The following is a 22,966-nucleotide window of genomic DNA, read 5'->3' as shown; positions in this document are numbered from 1 at the left end:
CCCGCAGTATCGATCACAGAGCAGAGCAGAGTGACAACCCGCAGTATCGATCACAGGGACAGAGCAGAGTGACAACCCGCAGTATCGATCACAGGGACAGAGCAGAGTGACAACCCGCAGTATCGATCACAGGGACAGAGCAGAGTGACAACCCGCAGTATCGATCACAGGGACAGAGCAGAGCAGAGTGACAACCCGCAGTATCGATCACAGGGACAGAGCAGAGTGACAACCCGCAGTATCGATCACAGGGACAGAGCAGAGTGACAACCCGCAGTATCGATCACAGGGACAGAGCAGTGTGACAACCCGCAGTATCGATCACAGGGACAGAGCAGAGTGACAACCCGCAGTATCGATCACAGGGACAGAGCAGAGTGACAACCCGCAGTATCGATCACAGGGACAGAGCAGAGTGACAACCCGCAGTATCGATCACAGAGACAGAGCAGAGTGACAACCCGCAGTATCGATCACAGGGACAGAGCAGTGTGACAACCCGCAGTATCGATCACAGAGACAGAGCAGTGTGACAACCCGCAGTATCGATCACAGAGCAGAGTGACAACCCGCAGTATCGATCACAGAGCAGTGTGACAACCCGCAGTATCGATCACAGGGACAGAGCAGAGTGACAACCCGCAGTATCGATCACAGAGCAGTGTGACAACCCGCAGTATCGATCACAGGGACAGAGCAGAGTGACAACCCGCAGTATCGATCACAGAGACAGAGCAGAGTGACAACCCGCAGTATCGATCACAGAGCAGTGTGACAACCCGCAGTATCGATCACAGGGACAGAGCAGAGTGACAACCCGCAGTATCGATCACAGAGACAGAGCAGAGTGACAACCCGCAGTATCGATCACAGAGACAGAGCAGAGTGACAACCCGCAGTATCGATCACAGGGACAGAGCAGAGTGACAACCCGCAGTATCGATCACAGGGACAGAGCAGTGTGACAACCCGCAGTATCGATCACAGGGACAGAGCAGTGTGACAACCCGCAGTATCGATCACAGGGACAGAGCAGAGTGACAACCCACAGTATCGATCACAGGGACAGAGCAGTGTGACAACCCGCAGTATCGATCACAGGGACAGAGCAGAGTGACAACCCGCAGTATCGATCACAGAGCAGAGCAGAGTGACAACCCGCAGTATCGATCACAGGGACAGAGCAGAGTGACAACCCGCAGTATCGATCACAGAGACAGAGCAGAGTGACAACCCGCAGTATCGATCACAGGGACAGAGCAGAGTGACAACCCGCAGTATCGATCACAGGGACAGAGCAGAGTGACAACCCGCAGTATCGATCACAGAGCAGAGTGACAACCCGCAGTATCGATCACAGAGCAGAGTGACAACCCGCAGTATCGATCACAGAGACAGAGCAGAGTGACAACCCGCAGTATCGATCACAGAGACAGAGCAGAGTGACAACCCGCAGTATCGATCACAGGGACAGAGCAGAGTGACAACCCGCAGTATCGATCACAGGGACAGAGCAGAGTGACAACCCGCAGTATCGATCACAGAGCAGAGCAGAGTGACAACCCGCAGTATCGATCACAGGGACAGAGCAGTGTGACAACCCGCAGTATCGATCACAGGGACAGAGCAGAGTGACAACCCGCAGTATCGATCACAGGGACAGAGCAGAGTGACAACCCGCAGTATCGATCACAGAGACAGAGCAGAGTGACAACCCGCAGTATCGATCACAGGGACAGAGCAGAGTGACAACCCGCAGTATCGATCACGGGGACAGAGCAGAGTGACAACCCGCAGTATCGATCACGGGGACAGAGCAGAGTGACAACCCGCAGTATCGATCACGGGGACAGAGCAGAGTGACAACCCGCAGTATCGATCACGGGGACAGAGCAGAGTGACAACCCGCAGTATCGATCACAGAGCAGAGCAGAGTGACAACCCGCAGTATCGATCACAGGGACAGAGCAGAGTGACAACCCGCAGTATCGATCACAGGGACAGAGCAGAGTGACAACCCGCAGTATCGATCACAGAGCAGAGTGACAACCCGCAGTATCGATCACAGGGACAGAGCAGAGTGACAACCCGCAGTATCGATCACAGGGACAGAGCAGAGTGACAACCCGCAGTATCGATCACAGGGACAGAGCAGAGTGACAACCCGCAGTATCGATCACAGAGCAGAGCAGTGTGACAACCCGCAGTATCAATCACAGAGACAGAGCAGAGTGACAACCCGCAGTATCGATCACGGGGACAGAGCAGAGTGACAACCCGCAGTATCGATCACAGGGACAGAGCAGAGCAGAGTGACAACCCGCAGTATCGATCACAGGGACAGAGCAGAGTGACAACCCGCAGTATCGATCACAGGGACAGAGCAGAGTGACAACCCGCAGTATCGATCACAGGGACAGAGCAGAGTGACAACCCGCAGTATCGATCACAGGGACAGAGCAGATCTCTACCCCGATGAGAGGGTCTCACTCGCAGAGCCTCTATTGATACTGATCTACAGTATCGATCTCTACCCCGATGAGAGGGTCTCACTCAGAGCTCCTATTGATACTGATCTACAGTGTCAATCTCTACCCCGATGAGAGGGTCTCACTCGCAGAGCTGCTATTGATATCGATCTACAGTATCGATCTCTACCCCGATGAGAGGGTCTCACTCAGAGCTGCTATTGATACTGATCTACAGTGTCGATCTCTACCCCGATGAGAGGGTCTCACTCGCAGAGCTGCTATTGATACTGATCTACAGTATCGATCTCTACCCCGATGAGAGGGTCTCACTCAGAGCTGCTATTGATACTGATCTACAGTATCGATCTCTACCCCGATGAGAGGGTCTCACTCGCAGAGCTGCTATTGATATCGATCTACAGTATCGATCTCTACCCCGATGAGAGGGTCTCACTCGCAGAGCTGCTATTGATACTGATCTACTGTGTCGATCTCTACCCCGATGAGAGGGTCTCACTCGCAGAGCTGCTATTGATACAGATCTACTGTGTCGATCTCTACCCCGATGAGAGGGTCTCACTCGCAGAGCTGCTATTGATATCGATCTACAGTGTCGATCTCTACCCCGATGAGAGGGTCTGACTCGCAGAGCTGCTATTGATATCGATCTACAGTATCGATCTCTACCCCGATGAGAGGGTCTCACTCGCAGAGCTGCTATTGATATCGATCTACAGTATCGATCTCTACCCCGATGAGAGGGTCTGACTCGCAGAGCTGCTATTGATATCGATCTACAGTATCGATCTCTACCCCGATGAGAGGGTCTCACTCGCAGAGCTGCTATTGATATCGATCTACAGTAGCGATCTCTACCCCGATGAGAGGGTCTCACTCGCAGAGCTGCTATTGATATCGATCTACAGTATCGATCTCTACCCTGATGAGAGGGTCTTACTTGCAGAGTTGCTCAGCGTTGTTTAGGTTCATGTACTGCCGGACTGTCCTGGTCACCAGCGACCCTAGAGGGCAGAGAGAGAGGCAGGCCGTGAACTTCGACCCCGACCCACCAACACCACCACCTCCGGCCTCAGTCTCGTCTTCGACAGGCGAGGAGACTTACTCCAGCTCTCCGGCATGACCTTCAGGGCCAATGGGAGGAGGTCATCGAAGGAGGCATCCAGGACAAGAGCACGGAGGTCTGGATAGGACATCGCAGCCCAGGTCGCTGTGAGAGAGACAGAGAGAGAGAGGGGTTAATACAGACACTCCAGTACATGAACACTGCACTGAGAGAGAGAGGGGTTCATACAGACACACTGACTGGACACTCCAGTACACGAACACTGCACTGAGAGAGAGAGGGGTTCATACAGACACACTGACTGGACACTCCAGTACATGAACACTGCACTGAGAGAGAGAGGGGTTCATACAGACACACTGACTGGACACTCCAGTACATGAACACTGCACTGAGAGAGAGAGGGGTTCACACAGACACACTGACTGGACACTCCAGTACATGAACACTGCACTGAGAGAGAGAAGGGTTCATACACACACACACTGACTGGACACTCCAGTACATGAACACTGCACTGAGAGAGAGGGGTTCATACAGACACACTGACTGGACACTCCAGTACATGAACACTGCACTGAGAGAGAGGGGGGTTCATACACACACACTGCCTGTACCTGTGAAGCCCCCGATGGACCAGGCGTACAGGACGATGTCCTCTGGCTGGAAGCCCAGTCGCTGGATAGCGTACTGCACCACCACATCCATAGCATTCGCCTCGTTCTGGGGAAACGGCACCCCCTGCAGGTCACAGAGGGAACAGCGTGAATCAACAGCTACTGTGACAGTGTTGTGTGTTGTACTGGGCTCAAGCTGTGACAGAGTTGTGTTGTACTGGGCTCAAGCTGTGACAGAGTTGTGTTGTACTGGGCTCATGCTGTGACGGTGTTGTGTGTTGTACTGGGCTCATGGTGTGACGGTGTTGTGTGTTGTATTGGGCTCATGCTGTGACGGAGTTGTGTGTTGTACTGGGCTCATGCTGTGACGGTGTTGTGTGTTGTACTGGGCTCATGCTGTAACGGTGTTGTGTTGTACTGGGCTCATGCTGTGACTGTGTTGTGTGTTATACTGGGCTCATGGTGTGACAGTGTTGTGTTGTACTGGGCTCATGGTGTGACAGTGTTGCGTGTTGTACTGGGCTCATGCTGTAACGGTGTTGTGTTGTACTGGGCTCATGGTGTGACAGTGTTGTGTTGTACTGGGCTCAAGCTGTGACGGTGTTGCGTGTTGTACTGGGCTCATGCTTTAACGGTGTTGTGTTGTACTGGGCTCATGCTGTGACAGTGTTGTGTTGTACTGGGCTCAAGCTGTGACGGTGTTGTGTGTTGTACTGGGCTCATGCTGTGACGGTGTTGTGTGTTGTACTGGTCTCATGCTGTGACGGTGTTGTGTGTTGTACTGGGCTCATGGTGTGACGGTGTTGTGTTGTACTGGCTCATGCTGTGACGGTGTTGTGTGTACTGGGCTCATGGTGTGACGGTGTTGCGTGTTGTACTGGGCTCAAGCTGTGACGGTGCTGTGTGTTGTACTGGGCTCAAGCTGTGACGGTGCTGTGTGTTGTACTGGGCTCATTGTGTGACGGTGTTGCGTGTTGTACTGGGCTCAAGCTGTGACGGTGTTGTGTGTTGTACTGGGCTCATGCTGTGACGGTGTTGTGTGTTGTACTGGTCTCATGCTGTGACGGTGTTGTGTTGTACTGGGCTCATGGTGTGACAGTGTTGTGTTGTACTGGGCTCATGCTGTGACGGTGTTGTGTGTCATACTGGGCTCATGCTGTGACGGTGTTGTGTGTTGTACTGGGCTCAAGCTGTGACGGTGTTGTGTGTTGTACTGGGCTCATGGTGTGACGGTGTTGTGTGTTGAACTGGGCTCATGGTGTGACGGTGTTGTGTTGTACTGGGTTCAAGGTGTGACGGTGTTGTGTGTTGTACTGGGCTCAAGCTGTGACAGTGTTGCGTGTTGTACTGGGCTCATGCTGTAACGGTGTTGTGTTGTACTGGGCTCATGGTGTGACAGTGTTGTGTTGTACTGGGCTCAAGCTGTGACGGTGTTGCGTGTTGTACTGGGCTCATGCTTTAACGGTGTTGTGTTGTACTGGGCTCATGCTGTGACAGTGTTGTGTTGTACTGGGCTCAAGCTGTGACGGTGTTGTGTGTTGTACTGGGCTCATGCTGTGACGGTGTTGTGTGTTGTACTGGTCTCATGCTGTGACGGTGTTGTGTGTTGTACTGGGCTCATGGTGTGACGGTGTTGTGTTGTACTGGCTCATGCTGTGACAGTGTTGTGTTGTACTGGGCTCAAGCTGTGACGGTGTTGTGTGTTGTACTGGTCTCATGCTGTGACGGTGTTGTGTGTTGTACTGGGCTCATGCTGTGACAGTGTTGTGTGTTGTACTGGGCTCATGCTGTGACAGTGTTGTGTTGTACTGGGCTCATGCTGTGACGGTGTTGTGTTTACTGGGCTCATGGTGTGACGGTGTTGCGTGTTGTACTGGGCTCAAGCTGTGACGGTGCTGTGTGTTGTACTGGGCTCAAGCTGTGACGGTGCTGTGTGTTGTACTGGGCTCATTGTGTGACGGTGTTGCGTGTTGTACTGGGCTCATGGTTGTCCGATCTGGGGGACAGTGGAGAACGGGGTATCCTTACCGTACTCCCTGCGAATCCGGGGTGATTCCAGCCAAGAACGGAGTACCCCCCTGAGAGGAAAGAAGGGTCAGGGTCAGAACGATCACTGTGCGTCTCCCAGGAGGGGTGACTGGTGCAGAACGATCACTGTGCGTCTCCCAGGAGGGGTGACTGGTGCAGAACGATCACTGTGCGTCTCCCAGGAGGGGTGACTGGTGCAGAACGATCGCTGTGCGTCTCCCAGGAGGGGTGACTGGTGCAGAACGATCACTGTGCGTCTCCCAGGAGGGGTGACTGGTGCAGAACGATCACTGTGCGTCTCCCAGGAGGGGTGACTGGTGCAGCAGGATCACTGTGCGTCTCCCAGGAGGGGTGACTGGTGCAGAACGATCACTGTGCGTCTCCCAGGAGGGGTGACTGGTGCAGGATGATCACTGTGCGTCTCCCAGGAGGGGTGACTGGTGCAGAACGATCACTGTGCGTCTACCAGGAGGGGTGACTGGTGCAGAAGGATCACTGTGCGTCTCCCAGGAGGGGTGACTGGTGCAGAACGATCACTGTGCGTCTCCCAGGAGGGGTGACTGGTGCAGAAGGATCACTGTGCGTCTCCCAGGACGGGTGACTGGTGCAGAACGATCACTGTGCGACTCCCAGGAGGGGTGACTGGTGCAGAACGATCACTGTGCGTCTCCCAGGAGGGGTGACTGGTGCAGAACGATCACTGTGCGTCTCCCAGGAGGGGTGACTGGTGCAGAACGATCACTGTGCGTCTCCCAGGAGGGGTGACTGGTGCAGGATGATCACTGTGCGTCTCCCAGGAGGGGTGACTGGTGCAGAACGATCACTGTGCGTCTCCCAGGAGGGGTGACTGGTGCAGAAGGATCACTGTGCGTCTCCCAGGACGGGTGACTGGTGCAGAACGATCACTGTGCGACTCCCAGGAGGGGTGACTGGTGCAGAACGATCACTGTGCGTCTCCCAGGAGGGGTTACTGGTGCAGAACGATCACTGTGCGTCTCCCAGGAGGGGTGACTGGTGCAGAACGATCACTGTGCGTCTCCCAGGAGGGGTGACTGGTGCAGGATGATCACTGTGCGTCTCCCAGGAGGGGTGACTGGTGCAGAACGATCACTGTGCGTCTCCCAGGAGGGGTGACTGGTGCAGAACGATCACTGTGCGTCTCCCAGGAGGGGTGACTGGTGCAGAACGATCACTGTGCGTCTCCCAGGAGGGGTGACTGGTGCAGAAGGATCACTGTGCGTCTCCCAGGACGGGTGACTGGTGCAGAACGATCACTGTGCGACTCCCAGGAGGGGTGACTGGTGCAGAACGATCACTGTGCGTCTCCCAGGAGGGGTGACTGGTGCAGAATTATCACTGTGCGTCTCCCAGGAGGGGTGACTGGTGCAGAACGATCACTGTGCGTCTCCCAGGAGGGGTGACTGGTGCAGAACGATCACTGTGCGTCTCCCAGGAGGGGTGACTGGTGCAGAACGATCACTGTGCGTCTCCCAGGACGGGTGACTGGTGCAGAACGATCACTGTGCGTCTCCCAGGAGGGGTTACTGGGTCAGAACGATCACTGTGATCAGTGATGGTGTGTAGTGTGTGTGATCTAACAGTGATCAGTGATGGTGTGTAGTGTTTGATCTAACAGTGATCAGTGATGGTGTGTGTGTGTGTGTGATCTAACAGTGATCAGTGATGGTGTGTAGTGTGTGTGATCTAACAGTGTTCAGTGATGGTGTGTAGTGTGTGTGATCTAACAGTGATCAGTGATGGTGTGTAGTGTGTGCTCTAACAGTGATCAGTGATGGTGTGTAGTGTGTGATCAAACAGTGTTCAGTGATGGTGTGTAGTGTGTGTGATTAACAGTGTTCAGTGATGGTGTGTAGTGTGTGCGATTAACAGTGATCAGTGATGGTGTGTAGTGTGTGTGCTCCAACAGTGATCAGTGATGGTGTGTGTGTGTGTGATCTAACAGTGATCAGTGATGGTGTGTGTGTGTGATCTAACAGTGATCAGTGATGGTGTGTAGTGTGTGATCTAACAGTGATCAGTGATGGTGTATAGTGTGTGATCTAACAGTGTTCAGTGATGGTGTATAGTGTGTGATCTAACAGTGATCAGTGATGGTCTGTGTGTGATCTAACAGTGATCAGTGATGGTGTGTGTGTGTGTGCTCTAACAGTGATCAGTGATGGTGTATAGTGTGTGTGCTCTAACAGTGATCAGTGATGGTGTGTAGTGTGTGCTCTAACAGTGATCAGTGATGGTGTGTAGTGTGTGTGCTCTAACAGTGATCAGTGATGGTGTGTAGTGTGTGCTCTAACAGTGATCAGTGATGGTGTGTAGTGTGTGCTCTAACAGTGATCAGTGATGGTGTGTAGTGTGTGATCAAACAGTGTTCAGTGATGGTGTGTAGTGTGTGTGATTAACAGTGTTCAGTGATGGTGTGTAGTGTGTGTGATTAACAGTGATCAGTGATGGTGTGTAGTGTGTGTGATCTAACAGTGTTCAGTGATGGTGTGTAGTGTGTGTGATCTAACAGTGTTCAGTGATGGTGTGTAGTGTGTGCTCTAACAGTGATCAGTGATGGTGTGTAGTGTGTGTGATCTAACAGTGTTCAGTGATGGTGTGTAGTGTGTGTGCTCCAACAGTGATCAGTGATGGTGTGTGTGTGTGTGATCTAACAGTGATCAGTGATGGTGTGTGTGTGTGATCTAACAGTGATCAGTGATGGTGTGTAGTGTGTGATCTAGCAGTGATCAGTGATGGTGTATAGTGTGTGATCTAACAGTGTTCAGTGATGGTGTGTAGTGTGTGATCTAACAGTGATCAGTGATGGTCTGTGTGTGATCTAACAGTGATCAGTGATGGTGTGTGTGTGTGTGCTCTAACAGTGATCAGTGATGGTGTATAGTGTGTGTGCTCTAACAGTGATCAGTGATGGTGTGTAGTGTGTGATCTAACAGTGTTCAGTGATGGTGTGTAGTGTGTGTGATTAACAGTGATCAGTGATGGTGTGTAGTGTGTGATCTAACAGTGTTCAGTGATGGTGTGTAGTGTGTGTGATTAACAGTGTTCAGTGATGGTGTGTAGTGTGTGTGCTCTAACAGTGTTCAGTGATGGTGTGTAGTGTGTGTGATTAACAGTGTTCAGTGATGGTGTGTAGTGTGTATGATCTAACAGTGTTCAGTGATGGTGTGTAGTGTGTGTGATCTAACAGTGATCAGTGATGGTGTGTAGTGTGTGTGATCTAACAGTGTTCAGTGATGGTGTGTAGTGTGTGTGCTCTAACAGTGATCAGTGATGGTGTGTAGTGTGTGTGCTCTAACAGTGTTCAGTGATGGTGTGTAGTGTGTTGTGTGTGTGTGATCTAACAGTGTTCAGTAATGGTGTGTGTGTGTGTGCTCTAACAGTGATCAGTGATGGTGTGTAGTGTGTGTGCTCTAACAGTGTTCAGTGATGGTGTGTAGTGTGTGATCTAACAGTGTTCAGTGATGGTGTGTAGTGTGTGTGATCTAACAGTGTTCAGTGATGGTATGTAGTGTGTGTGCTCTAACAGTGATCAGTGATGGTGTGTAGTCTGTGTGATCTAACAGTGTTCAGTGATGGTGTGTAGTATGTGTGATCTAACAGTGATCAGTGATGGTGTGTAGTGTGTGTGATCTAACAGTGTTAAGTGATGGTGTGTAGTGTGTGTGCTCTAACAGTGATCAGTGATGGTGTGTAGTGTGTGATCTAACAGTGATCAGTGATGGTGTGTAGTGTGTGTGATCTAACAGTGATCAGTGATGGTGTGTAGTGTGTGTGATCTAACAGTGTTCAGTGATGGTGTGTAGTGTGTGATCTAACAGTGTTCAGTGATGGTGTGTAGTGTGTGTGATTAACAGTGATCAGTGATGGTGTGTAGTGTGTGTGATCTAACAGTGTTCAGTGATGGTGTATAGTGTGTGATCTAACAGTGTTCAGTGATGGTGTGTAGTGTGTTGTGTGTGTGTGCTCTAACAGTGTTCAGTGATGGTGTGTAGTGTGTGTGATCTAACAGTGTTCAGTGATGGTGTGTAGTGTGTGTGATCTAACAGTGTTCAGTGATGGTGTGTAGTGTGTGCTCTAACAGTGATCAGTGATGGTCTGTGTGTGATCTAACAGTGTTCAGTGATGGTGTGTAGTGTGTGTGATCTAACAGTGTTCAGTGATGGTGTGTAGTGTGTGTGCTCTAACAGTGATCAGTGATGGTGTGTAGTGTGGTCTAACAGTGTTCAGTGATGGTGTGTAGTGTGTGATCTAACAGTGATCAGTGATGGTGTGTAGTGTGTGTGCTCTAACAGTGTTCAGTGATGGTGTGTAGTGTGTGTGATCTAAAAGTGATCAGTGATGGTGTGTAGTGTGTGTGATCTAACAGTGTTCAGTGATGGTGTGTAGTGTGTGTGCTCTAACAGTGATCAGTGATGGTGTGTAGTGTGTGATCTAACAGTGATCAGTGATGGTGTGTAGTGTGTGTGCTCTAACAGTGTTCAGTGATGGTGTGTAGTGTGTGTGATCTAACAGTGTTCAGTGATGGTGTGTAGTGTGTGCTCTAACAGTGATCAGTGATGGTGTGTAGTGTGTGTGATCTAACAGTGATCAGTGATGGTGTGTAGTGTGTGTGCTCTAACAGTGTTCAGTGATGGTGTGTAGTGTGTGTGATCTAACAGTGATCAGTGATGGTGTGTAGTGTGTGCTCTAACAGTGATCAGTGATGGTGTGTAGTGTGTGTGATCTAACAGTGATCAGTGATGGTGTGTAGTGTGTGTGATCTAACAGTGTTCAGTGATGGTGTGTAGTGTGTGTGCTCTAACAGTGATCAGTGATGGTGTGTAGTGTGTGATCTAACAGTGATCAGTGATGGTGTGTAGTGTGTGTGCTCTAACAGTGTTCAGTGATGGTGTGTAGTGTGTGTGATCTAACAGTGTTCAGTGATGGTGTGTAGTGTGTGCTCTAACAGTGATCAGTGATGGTGTGTAGTGTGTGCTCTAACAGTGATCAGTGATGGTGTGTAGTGTGTGGGATCTAACAGTGATCAGTGATGGTGTGTAGTGTGTGTGATCTAACAGTGTTCAGTGATGGTGTGTAGTGTGTGTGATCTAACAGTGTTCAGTGATGGTGTGTAGTGTGTGTGATCTAACAGTGATCAGTGATGGTGTGTAGTGTGTGTGATCTAACAGTGTTCAGTGATGGTGTGTAGTGTGTGTGATCTAACAGTGTTCAGTGATGGTGTGTAGTGTGTGTGCTCTAACAGTGATCAGTGATGGTGTGTAGTGTGTGATCTAACAGTGTTCAGTGATGGTGTGTAGTGTGTGATCTAACAGTGATCAGTGATGGTGTGTGTGTGTGATCTAACAGTGATCAGTGATGGTGTGTAGTGTGTGTGATCTAACAGTGTTCAGTGATGGTGTGAAGTGTGTGTGATCTAACAGTGATCAGTGATGGTGTGTGTGTTCTCTAACAGTGATCAGTGATGGTGTGTAGTGTGTGTGATCTAACAGTGTTCAGTGATGGTGTGTGTGTGATCTAACAGTGTTCAGTGATGGTGTGTGTGTGCTCTAACAGTGTTCAGTGATGGTGTGTAGTGTGTGTGATCTAACAGTGTTCAGTGATGGTGTGTAGTGTGTGCTCTAACAGTGATCAGTGATGGTGTGTAGTGTGTGCTCTAACAGTGATCAGTGATGGTGTGTAGTGTGTGTGATCTAACAGTGATCAGTAGTGTGTGTGCTCTAACAGTGATCAGTGATGGTGTGTAGTGTGTGCTCTAACAGTGATCAGTGATGGTGTGTAGTGTGTGATCAAACAGTGTTCAGTGATGGTGTGTAGTGTGTGTGATTAACAGTGTTCAGTGATGGTGTGTAGTGTGTGTGATCTAACAGTGATCAGTGATGGTGTGTAGTGTGTGTGCTCTAACAGTGTTCAGTGATGGTGTGTAGTGTGTGTGATCTAACAGTGTTCAGTGATGGTGTGTAGTGTGTGTGATCTAACAGTGTTCAGTGATGGTGTGTAGTGTGTGTGCTCTAACAGTGATCAGTGATGGTGTGTAGTGTGTGATCTAACAGTGTTCAGTGATGGTGTGTAGTGTGTGATCTAACAGTGATCAGTGATGGTGTGTGTGTGTGTGATCTAACAGTGATCAGTGATGGTGTGTAGTGTGTGTGATCTAACAGTGTTCAGTGATGGTGTGAAGTGTGTGTGATCTAACAGTGATCAGTGATGGTGTGTGTGTTCTCTAACAGTGATCAGTGATGGTGTGTAGTGTGTGTGATCTAACAGTGTTCAGTGATGGTGTGTAGTGTGTGTGATTAACAGTGTTCAGTGATGGTGTGTAGTGTGTGTGATCTAACAGTGATCAGTGATGGTGTGTAGTGTGTGTGCTCTAACAGTGTTCAGTGATGGTGTGTAGTGTGTGTGATCTAACAGTGTTCAGTGATGGTGTGTAGTGTGTGTGATCTAACAGTGTTCAGTGATGGTGTGTAGTGTGTGTGCTCTAACAGTGATCAGTGATGGTGTGTAGTGTGTGATCTAACAGTGTTCAGTGATGGTGTGTAGTGTGTGATCTAACAGTGATCAGTGATGGTGTGTGTGTGTGTGATCTAACAGTGATCAGTGATGGTGTGTAGTGTGTGTGATCTAACAGTGTTCAGTGATGGTGTGAAGTGTGTGTGATCTAACAGTGATCAGTGATGGTGTGTGTGTTCTCTAACAGTGATCAGTGATGGTGTGTAGTGTGTGTGATCTAACAGTGTTCAGTGATGGTGTGTGTGTGATCTAACAGTGTTCAGTGATGGTGTGTGTGTGATCTAACAGTGATCAGTGATGGTGTGTAGTGTGTGTGATCTAACGGTGTTCAGTGATGGTGTGTATTGTGTGTGCTCTAACGGTGTTCAGTGATGGTGTGTAGTGTGTGTGATCTAACAGTGTTCAGTGATGGTGTGTAGTGTGTGATCTAACAGTGATCAGTGATGGTGTGTAGTGTGTGTGATCTAACAGTGTTCAGTGATGGTGTATAGTGTGTGATCTAACAGTGTTCAGTGATGGTGTGTAGTGTGTGATCTCTAACAGTGTTCAGTCATGGTGTGTGTGTGTGATCTAACAGTGATCAGTGATGGTGTATAGTGTGTGATCTAACAGTGTTCAGTGATGGTGTGTAGTGTGTGATCTAACAGTGATCAGTGATGGTGTGTAGTGTGTGTGATTAACAGTGTTCAGTGATGGTGTGTGTGTGTGATCTAACAGTGTTCAGAGATGGTGTGTAGTGTGTGTGATCTAACAGTGTTCAGTGATGGTGTGTAGTGTGTGTGATCTAACAGTGATCAGTGATGGTGTGTGTGTGATCTAACAGTGATCAGTGATGGTGTGTGTGTGTGATCTAACAGTGATCAGTGATGGTGTGTGTGTGCTCTAACAGTGATCAGTGATGGTGTGTAGTGTGTGTGATCTAACAGTGATCAGTGATGGTGTGTAGTGTGTGTGATTAACAGTGATCAGTGATGGTGTGTATTGTGTGTGATCTAACAGTGATCAGTGATTGTGTGTAGTGTGTGTGATCTAACAGTGTTCAGTGATTGTGTGTAGTATGTGTGCTCTAACAGTGATCAGTGATGGTGTGTAGTGTGTGTGATCTAACAGTGATCAGTGATGGTGTGTAGTGTGTGTGCTCTAACAGTGATCAGTGATGGTGTGTAGTGTGTGTGATCCAACAGTGATCAGTGATGGTGTGTAGTGTGTGATCTAACAGTGTTCAGTGATGGTGTGTAGTGTGTGCTCTAACAGTGATCAGTGATGGTGTGTGTGTGTGATCTAACAGTGATCAGTGATGGTGTGTAGTGTGTGTGATCTAACAGTGTTCAGTGATGGTGTGAAGTGTGTGTGATCTAACAGTGATCAGTGATGGGGTGTGTGTGTTCTCTAACAGTGATCAGTGATGGTGTGAAGTGTGTGTGATCTAACAGTGATCAGTGATGGGGTGTGTGTGTTCTCTAACAGTGTTCAGTGATGGTGTGTAGTGTGTGTGATCTAACAGTGTTCAGTGATGGTGTGTAGTGTGTGTGCTCTAACAGTGATCAGTGATGGTGTGTAGTGTGGTCTAACAGTGTTCAGTGATGGTGTGTAGTGTGTGATCTAACAGTGATCAGTGATGGTGTGTAGTGTGTGTGCTCTAACAGTGTTCAGTGATGGTGTGTAGTGTGTGTGATCTAAAAGTGATCAGTGATGGTGTGTAGTGTGTGTGATCTAACAGTGTTCAGTGATGGTGTGTAGTGTGTGTGCTCTAACAGTGATCAGTGATGGTGTGTAGTGTGTGATCTAACAGTGATCAGTGATGGTGTGTAGTGTGTGTGCTCTAACAGTGTTCAGTGATGGTGTGTAGTGTGTGTGATCTAACAGTGTTCAGTGATGGTGTGTAGTGTGTGCTCTAACAGTGATCAGTGATGGTGTGTAGTGTGTGTGATCTAACAGTGATCAGTGATGGTGTGTAGTGTGTGTGCTCTAACAGTGTTCAGTGATGGTGTGTAGTGTGTGTGATCTAACAGTGATCAGTGATGGTGTGTATTGTGTGCTCTAACAGTGATCAGTGATGGTGTGTAGTGTGTGTGATCTAACAGTGTTCAGTGATGGTGTGTAGTGTGTGCTCTAACAGTGATCAGTGATGGTGTGTAGTGTGTGCTCTAACAGTGATCAGTGATGGTGTGTAGTGTGTGTGATCTAACAGTGATCAGTGATGGTGTGTAGTGTGTGTGCTCTAACAGTGATCAGTGATGGTGTGTAGTGTGTGATCTAACAGTGATCAGTGATGGTGTGTGTGTGATCTAACAGTGATCAGTGATGGTGTGTAGTGTGTGTGATCTAACAGTGTTCAGTGATGGTGTGTAGTGTGTGTGCTCTAACAGTGATCAGTGATGGTGTGTAGTGTGTGATCTAACAGTGATCAGTGATGGTGTGTAGTGTGTGTGCTCTAACAGTGTTCACTGATGGTGTGTAGTGTGTGTGATCTAACAGTGTTCAGTGATGGTGTGTAGTGTGTGCTCTAACAGTGATCAGTGATGGTGTGTAGTGTGTGCTCTAACAGTGATCAGTGATGGTGTGTAGTGTGTGTGATCTAACAGTGATCAGTGATGGTGTGTAGTGTGTGTGATCTAACAGTGTTCAGTGATGGGGTGTAGTGTGTGTGATCTAACAGTGTTCAGTGATGGTGTGTAGTGTGTGTGCTCTAACAGTGATCAGTGATGGTGTGTAGTGTGTGATCTAACAGTGTTCAGTGATGGTGTGTAGTGTGTGATCTAACAGTGATCAGTGATGGTGTGTGTGTGTGATCTAACAGTGATCAGTGATGGTGTGTAGTGTGTGTGATCTAACAGTGTTCAGTGATGGTGTGAAGTGTGTGTGATCTAACAGTGATCAGTGATGGTGTGTGTGTTCTCTAACAGTGATCAGTGATGGTGTGTAGTGTGTGTGATCTAACAGTGTTCAGTGATGGTGTGTAGTGTGTGTGATCTAACAGTGTTCAGTGATGGTGTGTGTGTGATCTAACAGTGTTCAGTGATGGTGTGTGTGTGCTCTAACAGTGTTCAGTGATGGTGTGTAGTGTGTGTGATCTAACAGTGTTCAGTGATGGTGTGTAGTGTGTGCTCTAACAGTGATCAGTGATGGTGTGTAGTGTGTGCTCTAACAGTGATCAGTGATGGTGTGTAGTGTGTGTGATCTAACAGTGATCAGTAGTGTGTGTGCTCTAACAGTGATCAGTGATGGTGTGTAGTGTGTGCTCTAACAGTGATCAGTGATGGTGTGTAGTGTGTGATCAAACAGTGTTCAGTGATGGTGTGTAGTGTGTGTGATTAACAGTGTTCAGTGATGGTGTGTAGTGTGTGTGATCTAACAGTGATCAGTGATGGTGTGTAGTGTGTGTGCTCTAACAGTGTTCAGTGATGGTGTGTAGTGTGTGATCTAACAGTGTTCAGTGATGGTGTGTAGTGTGTGTGATCTAACAGTGTTCAGTGATGGTGTGTAGTGTGTGTGCTCTAACAGTGATCAGTGATGGTGTGTAGTGTGTGATCTAACAGTGTTCAGTGATGGTGTGTAGTGTGTGATCTAACAGTGATCAGTGATGGTGTGTGTGTGTGTGATCTAACAGTGATCAGTGATGGTGTGTAGTGTGTGTGATCTAACAGTGTTCAGTGATGGTGTGAAGTGTGTGTGATCTAACAGTGATCAGTGATGGTGTGTGTGTTCTCTAACAGTGATCAGTGATGGTGTGTAGTGTGTGTGATCTAACAGTGATCAGTGATGGTGTGTAGTGTGTGTGATCTAACAGTGTTCAGTGATGGTGTGTGTGTGATCTAACAGTGATCAGTGATGGTGTGTAGTGTGTGTGATCTAACGGTGTTCAGTGATGGTGTGTATTGTGTGTGCTCTAACGGTGTTCAGTGATGGTGTGTAGTGTGTGTGATCTAACAGTGTTCAGTGATGGTGTGTAGTGTGTGATCTAACAGTGATCAGTGATGGTGTGTAGTGTGTGTGATCTAACAGTGTTCAGTGATGGTGTATAGTGTGTGATCTAACAGTGTTCAGTGATGGTGTGTAGTGTGTGATCTCTAACAGTGTTCAGTCATGGTGTGTGTGTGTGTGATCTAACAGTGATCAGTGATGGTGTGTAGTGTGTGTGATCTAACAGTGTTCAGTGATGGTGTGTAGTGTGTGTGATCTAACAGTGATCAGTGATGGTGTGTAGTGTGTGCTCTAACAGTGTTCAGTGATGGTGTGTAGTGTGTGTGATCTAACAGTGATCAGTGATGGTGTGTAGTGTGTGATCTAACAGTGTTCAGTGATGGTGTGTAGTGTGTGCTCTAACAGTGTTCAGTGATGGTGTGTAGTGTGTGTGATCTAACAGTGATCAGTGATGGTGTGTAGTGTGTGTGCTCTAACAGTGATCAGTGATGGTGTATAGTGTGTGATCTAACAGTGTTCAGTGATGGTGTGTAGTGTGTGATCTAACAGTGATCAGTGATGGTGTGTAGTGTGTGTGATTAACAGTGTTCAGTGATGGTGTGTAGTGTGTGTGATTAACAGTGATCAGTGATGGTGTGTATTGTGTGTGATCTAACAGTGATCAGTGATTGTGTGTAGTGTGTGTGATCTAACAGTGTTCAGTGATTGTGTGTAGTATGTGTGATCTAACAGTGATCAGTGATGGTGTGTAGTGTGTGTGCTCTAACAGTGATCAGTGATGGTGTGTAGTGTGTGTGATCCAACAGTGATCAGTGATGGTGTGTAGTGTGTGATCTAACAGTGTTCAGTGATGGTGTGTAGTGTGTGCTCTAACAGTGATCAGTGATGGTGTGTGTGTGTGATCTAACAGTGATCAGTGATGGTGTGTAGTGTGTGTGATCTAACAGTGTTCAGTGATGGTGTGAAGTGTGTGTGATCTAACAGTGATCAGTGATGGGGTGTGTGTGTTCTCTAACAGTGATCAGTGATGGTGTGAAGTGTGTGTGATCTAACAGTGATCAGTGATGGGGTGTGTGTGTTCTCTAACAGTGTTCAGTGATGGTGTGTAGTGTGTGTTCTCTAACAGTGATCAGTGATGGTGTGTAGTCTGTGTGATCTAACAGTGTTCAGTGATGGTGTGTGTGTGATCTAACAGTGTTCAGTGATGGTGTGTGTGTGATCTAACAGTGATCAGTGATGGTGTGTAGTGTGTGTGATCTAACGGTGTTCAGTGATGGTGTGTATTGTGTGTGCTCTAACAGTGTTCAGTGATGGTGTGTAGTGTGTGTGCTCTAACGGTGTTCAGTGATGGTGTGTAGTGTGTGTGATCTAACAGTGTTCAGTGATGGTGTGTAGTGTGTGATCTCTAACAGTGTTCAGTCATGGTGTGTGTGTGTGATCTAACAGTGATCAGTGATGGTGTATAGTGTGTGATCTAACAGTGTTCAGTGATGGTGTGTAGTGTGTGATCTAACAGTGATCAGTGATGGTGTGTAGTGTGTGTGATTAACAGTGTTCAGTGATGGTGTGTAGTGTGTGTGATTAACAGTGATCAGTGATGGTGTGTATTGTGTGTGATCTAACAGTGATCAGTGATGGTGTGTAGTGTGTGTGATCTAACAGTGTTCAGTGATTGTGTGTAGTATGTGTGCTCTAACAGTGTTCAGTGATGGTGTATAGTGTGTGATCTAACAGTGTTCAGTGATGGTGTGTAGTGTGTGATCTAACAGTGATCAGTGATGGTGTATAGTGTGTGATCTAACAGTGATCAGTGATGGTGTGTAGTGTGTGTGATCTAACAGTGATCAGTGATGGTGTGTAGTGTGTGCTCTAACAGTGATCAGTGATGGTGTGTAGTGTGTGTGATCTAACAGTGTTCAGTGATGGTGTGTGTTTGTGCTCTAACAGTGATCAGTGATGGTGTGTAGTGTGTGTGATCTAACAGTGTTCAGTGATGGTGTGTAGTGTGTGTGATCTCACAGTGTTCAGTGATGGTGTGTAGTGTGTGTGATCTAACAGTGATCAGTGATGGTGTATAGTGTGTGATCTAACAGTGTTCAGTGATGCTGTGTAGTGTGTGTGCTCTAACAGTGATCAGTGATGGTGTGTAGTGTGTGTGATCTAACAGTGTTCAGTGATGGTGTGTGTTTGTGATCTAACAGTGTTCAGTGATGGTGTGTAGTGCGTGTGATCTAACAGTGTTCAGTGATGGTGTGTAGTGTGTGTGATCTAACAGTGTTCAGTGATGGTGTGTGTTTGTGATCTAACAGTGTTCAGTGATGGTGTGTAGTGCGTGTGATCTAACAGTGTTCAGTGATGGTGTGTAGTGTGTGTGATCTAACAGTGATCAGTGATGGTGTGTAGTGTGTGTGATCTAACAGTGTTCAGTGATGGTGTGTAGTGTGTGCTCTAACAGTGATCAGTGATGGTGTGTAGTGTGTGTGATCTAACAGTGTTCAGTGATGGTGTGTAGTGTGTGTGCTCTAACAGTGTTCAGTGATGGTGTGTGTGTGTGATCTAACAGTGTTCAGTGATGGTGTGTAGTGTGTGATCTAACAGTGATCAGTGATGGTGTGTGTAGTGTGTGTGATCTAACAGTGATCAGTGATGGTGTGTAGTGTGTGTGATCTAACAGTGTTCAGTGATGGTATGTAGTGTGTGATCTAACAGTGTTCAGTGATGGTGTGTAGTGTGTGTGATCTAACAGTGTTCAGTGATGGTGTGTAGTGTGTGATCTCTAACAGTGTTCAGTCACGGTGTGTGTGTGTGTGCTCTAACAGTGTTCAGCGATGGTGTGTAGTGTGTGTGATCTAACAGTGTTCAGTGATGGTGTGTGTTTGTGCTCTAACAGTGATCAGTGATGGTGTGTAGTGTGTGTGATCTAACAGTGTTCAGTGATGGTGTGTAGTGTGTGTGATCTAACAGTGATCAGTGATGGTGTATAGTGTGTGATCTAACAGTGTTCAGTGATGGTGTGTAGTGTGTGTGCTCTAACAGTGTTCAGTGATGGTGTGTGTGTGTATGATCTAACAGTGATCAGTGATGGTGTGTAGTGTGTGTGATCTAACAGTGTTCAGTGATGGTATGTAGTGTGTGATCTAACAGTGTTCAGTGATGGTGTGTAGTGTGTGTGATCTAACAGTGTTCAGTGATGGTGTGTAGTGTGTGATCTCTAACAGTGTTCAGTCACGGTGTGTGTGTGTGCTCTAACAGTGTTCAGTGATGGTGTGTATTGTGTGTGATCTAACAGTGTTCAGTGATGGTGTGTAGTGTGTGTGACCTAACAGTGATCAGTGATGGTGTGTAGTGTGTGATCTAACAGTGATCAGTGATCAGTGATGGTGTGTAGTGTGTGTGATCTAACAGTGATCAGTGATGGTCTGTGTGTGATCTAACAGTGATCAGTGATGGTGTGTGTGTGTGTGCTCTAACAGTGATCAGTGATGGTGTGTAGTGTGTGATCTAACAGTGATCAGTGATGGTGTGTAGTGTGTGATCTAACAGTGATCAGTGATGGTGTGTAGTGTGTGTGATCCAACAGTGATCAGTGATGGTGTGTAGTGTGTGATCTAACAGTGTTCAGTGATGGTGTGTAGTGTGTGCTCTAACAGTGATCAGTGATGGTGTGTGTGTGTGATCTAACAGTGATCAGTGATGGTGTGTAGTGTGTGTGATCTAACAGTGTTCAGTGATGGTGTGAAGTGTGTGTGATCTAACAGTGATCAGTGATGGGGTGTGTGTGTTCTCTAACAGTGATCAGTGATCAGTGATGGTGTGTAGTGTGTGTGATCTAACAGTGTTCAGTGATGGTGTGTAGTGTGTGATCTAACAGTGATCAGTGATGGTGTGAAGTGTGTGTGATCTAACAGTGATCAGTGATGGGGTGTGTGTGTTCTCTAACAGTGTTCAGTGATGGTGTGTAGTGTGTGTTCTCTAACAGTGATCAGTGATGGTGTGTAGTCTGTGTGATCTAACAGTGTTCAGTGATGGTGTGTGTGTGATCTAACAGTGTTCAGTGATGGTGTGTGTGTGATCTAACAGTGATCAGTGATGGTGTGTAGTGTGTGTGATCTAACGGTGTTCAGTGATGGTGTGTATTGTGTGTGCTCTAACAGTGTTCAGTGATGGTGTGTAGTGTGTGTGCTCTAACGGTGTTCAGTGATGGTGTGTAGTGTGTGTGATCTAACAGTGTTCAGTGATGGTGTGTAGTGTGTGATCTCTAACAGTGTTCAGTCATGGTGTGTGTGTGTGATCTAACAGTGATCAGTGATGGTGTATAGTGTGTGATCTAACAGTGTTCAGTGATGGTGTGTAGTGTGTGATCTAACAGTGATCAGTGATGGTGTGTAGTGTGTGTGATCTAACAGTGATCAGTGATGGTGTGTAGTGTGTGTGATTAACAGTGTTCAGTGATGGTGTGTAGTGTGTGTGATTAACAGTGATCAGTGATGGTGTGTATTGTGTGTGATCTAACAGTGATCAGTGATGGTGTGTAGTGTGTGTGATCTAACAGTGTTCAGTGATTGTGTGTAGTATGTGTGCTCTAACAGTGTTCAGTGATGGTGTATAGTGTGTGATCTAACAGTGTTCAGTGATGGTGTGTAGTGTGTGATCTCTAACAGTGTTCAGTCATGGTGTGTGTGTGTATGATCTAACAGTGATCAGTGATGGTGTGTGTGTGTGTGATCTAACAGTGATCAGTGATGGTGTATAGTGTGTGATCTAACAGTGATCAGTGATGGTGTGTAGTGTGTGTGATCTAACAGTGTTCAGTGATGGTGTGTAGTGTGTGTGCTCTAACAGTGTTCAGTGATGGTGTGTAGTGTGTGATCTAACAGTGATCAGTGATGGTGTATAGTGTGTGATCTAACAGTGATCAGTGATGGTGTGTAGTGTGTGTGATCTAACAGTGATCAGTGATGGTGTGTAGTGTGTGTGATCTAACAGTGTTCAGTGATGGTGTGTGTTTGTGCTCTAACAGTGATCAGTGATGGTGTGTAGTGTGTGTGATCTAACAGTGTTCAGTGATGGTGTGTAGTGTGTGTGATCTCACAGTGTTCAGTGATGGTGTGTAGTGTGTGTGATCTAACAGTGATCAGTGATGGTGTATAGTGTGTGATCTAACAGTGTTCAGTGATGGTGTGTAGTGTGTGATCTCTAACAGTGTTCAGTCATGGTGTGTGTGTGTATGATCTAACAGTGATCAGTGATGGTGTGTGTGTGTGTGATCTAACAGTGATCAGTGATGGTGTATAGTGTGTGATCTAACAGTGATCAGTGATGGTGTGTAGTGTGTGTGATCTAACAGTGTTCAGTGATGGTGTGTAGTGTGTGTGCTCTAACAGTGTTCAGTGATGGTGTGTAGTGTGTGATCTAACAGTGATCAGTGATGGTGTATAGTGTGTGATCTAACAGTGATCAGTGATGGTGTGTAGTGTGTGTGATCTAACAGTGATCAGTGATGGTGTGTAGTGTGTGTGATCTAACAGTGTTCAGTGATGGTGTGTGTTTGTGCTCTAACAGTGATCAGTGATGGTGTGTAGTGTGTGTGATCTCACAGTGTTCAGTGATGGTGTGTAGTGTGTGTGATCTCACAGTGTTCAGTGATGGTGTGTAGTGTGTGTGATCTAACAGTGATCAGTGATGGTGTATAGTGTGTGATCTAACAGTGTTCAGTGATGTTGTGTAGTGTGTGTGCTCTAACAGTGATCAGTGATGGTGTGTAGTGTGTGTGATCTAACAGTGTTCAGTGATGGTGTGTGTTTGTGATCTAACAGTGTTCAGTGATGGTGTGTAGTGCGTGTGATCTAACAGTGTTCAGTGATGGTGTGTAGTGTGTGTGATCTAACAGTGTTCAGTGATGGTGTGTGTTTGTGATCTAACAGTGTTCAGTGATGGTGTGTAGTGCGTGTGATCTAACAGTGTTCAGTGATGGTGTGTAGTGTGTGTGATCTAACAGTGATCAGTGATGGTGTGTAGTGTGTGTGATCTAACAGTGTTCAGTGATGGTGTGTAGTGTGTGCTCTAACAGTGTTCAGTGATGGTGTGTAGTGTGTGTGCTCTAACAGTGTTCAGTGATGGTGTGTGTGTGTATGATCTAACAGTGATCAGTGATGGTGTGTAGTGTGTGTGATCTAACAGTGTTCAGTGATGGTATGTAGTGTGTGATCTAACAGTGTTCAGTGATGGTGTGTAGTGTGTGTGATCTAACAGTGTTCAGTGATGGTGTGTAGTGTGTGATCTCTAACAGTGTTCAGTCACGGTGTGTGTGT

At 47.4% G+C, this 22,966-nt stretch overlaps 1 protein-coding gene across 1 annotated transcript in view; it reads right to left on the bottom strand.

Annotated features, from left to right (window-relative positions):
- The window catches only part of abhd16a (abhydrolase domain containing 16A, phospholipase), a 55,653-nt gene that overhangs the window by 18,173 nt on the left and 14,514 nt on the right, over nucleotides 1-22,966 (bottom strand). Inside the window, exons 11-14 of the mRNA XM_088631801.1 lie at nucleotides 6,201-6,250; nucleotides 4,173-4,296; nucleotides 3,595-3,699; nucleotides 3,430-3,493 (exon numbers count right to left, since the gene is read on the bottom strand). Of these exons, the coding sequence (XP_088487927.1) occupies nucleotides 3,430-3,493; nucleotides 3,595-3,699; nucleotides 4,173-4,296; nucleotides 6,201-6,250 (343 nt within the window). The remainder of the gene's footprint in view (nucleotides 1-3,429; nucleotides 3,494-3,594; nucleotides 3,700-4,172; nucleotides 4,297-6,200; nucleotides 6,251-22,966) is intronic.

Source organism: Lepisosteus platostomus, chromosome 5 (genome assembly GCF_059453375.1).
Source record: "Lepisosteus platostomus isolate fLepPlt1 chromosome 5, fLepPlt1.hap1, whole genome shotgun sequence".
NCBI lineage: Eukaryota > Metazoa > Chordata > Actinopteri > Semionotiformes > Lepisosteidae > Lepisosteus > Lepisosteus platostomus.
This window is presented reverse-complemented; position numbering and strand designations above follow the sequence as displayed.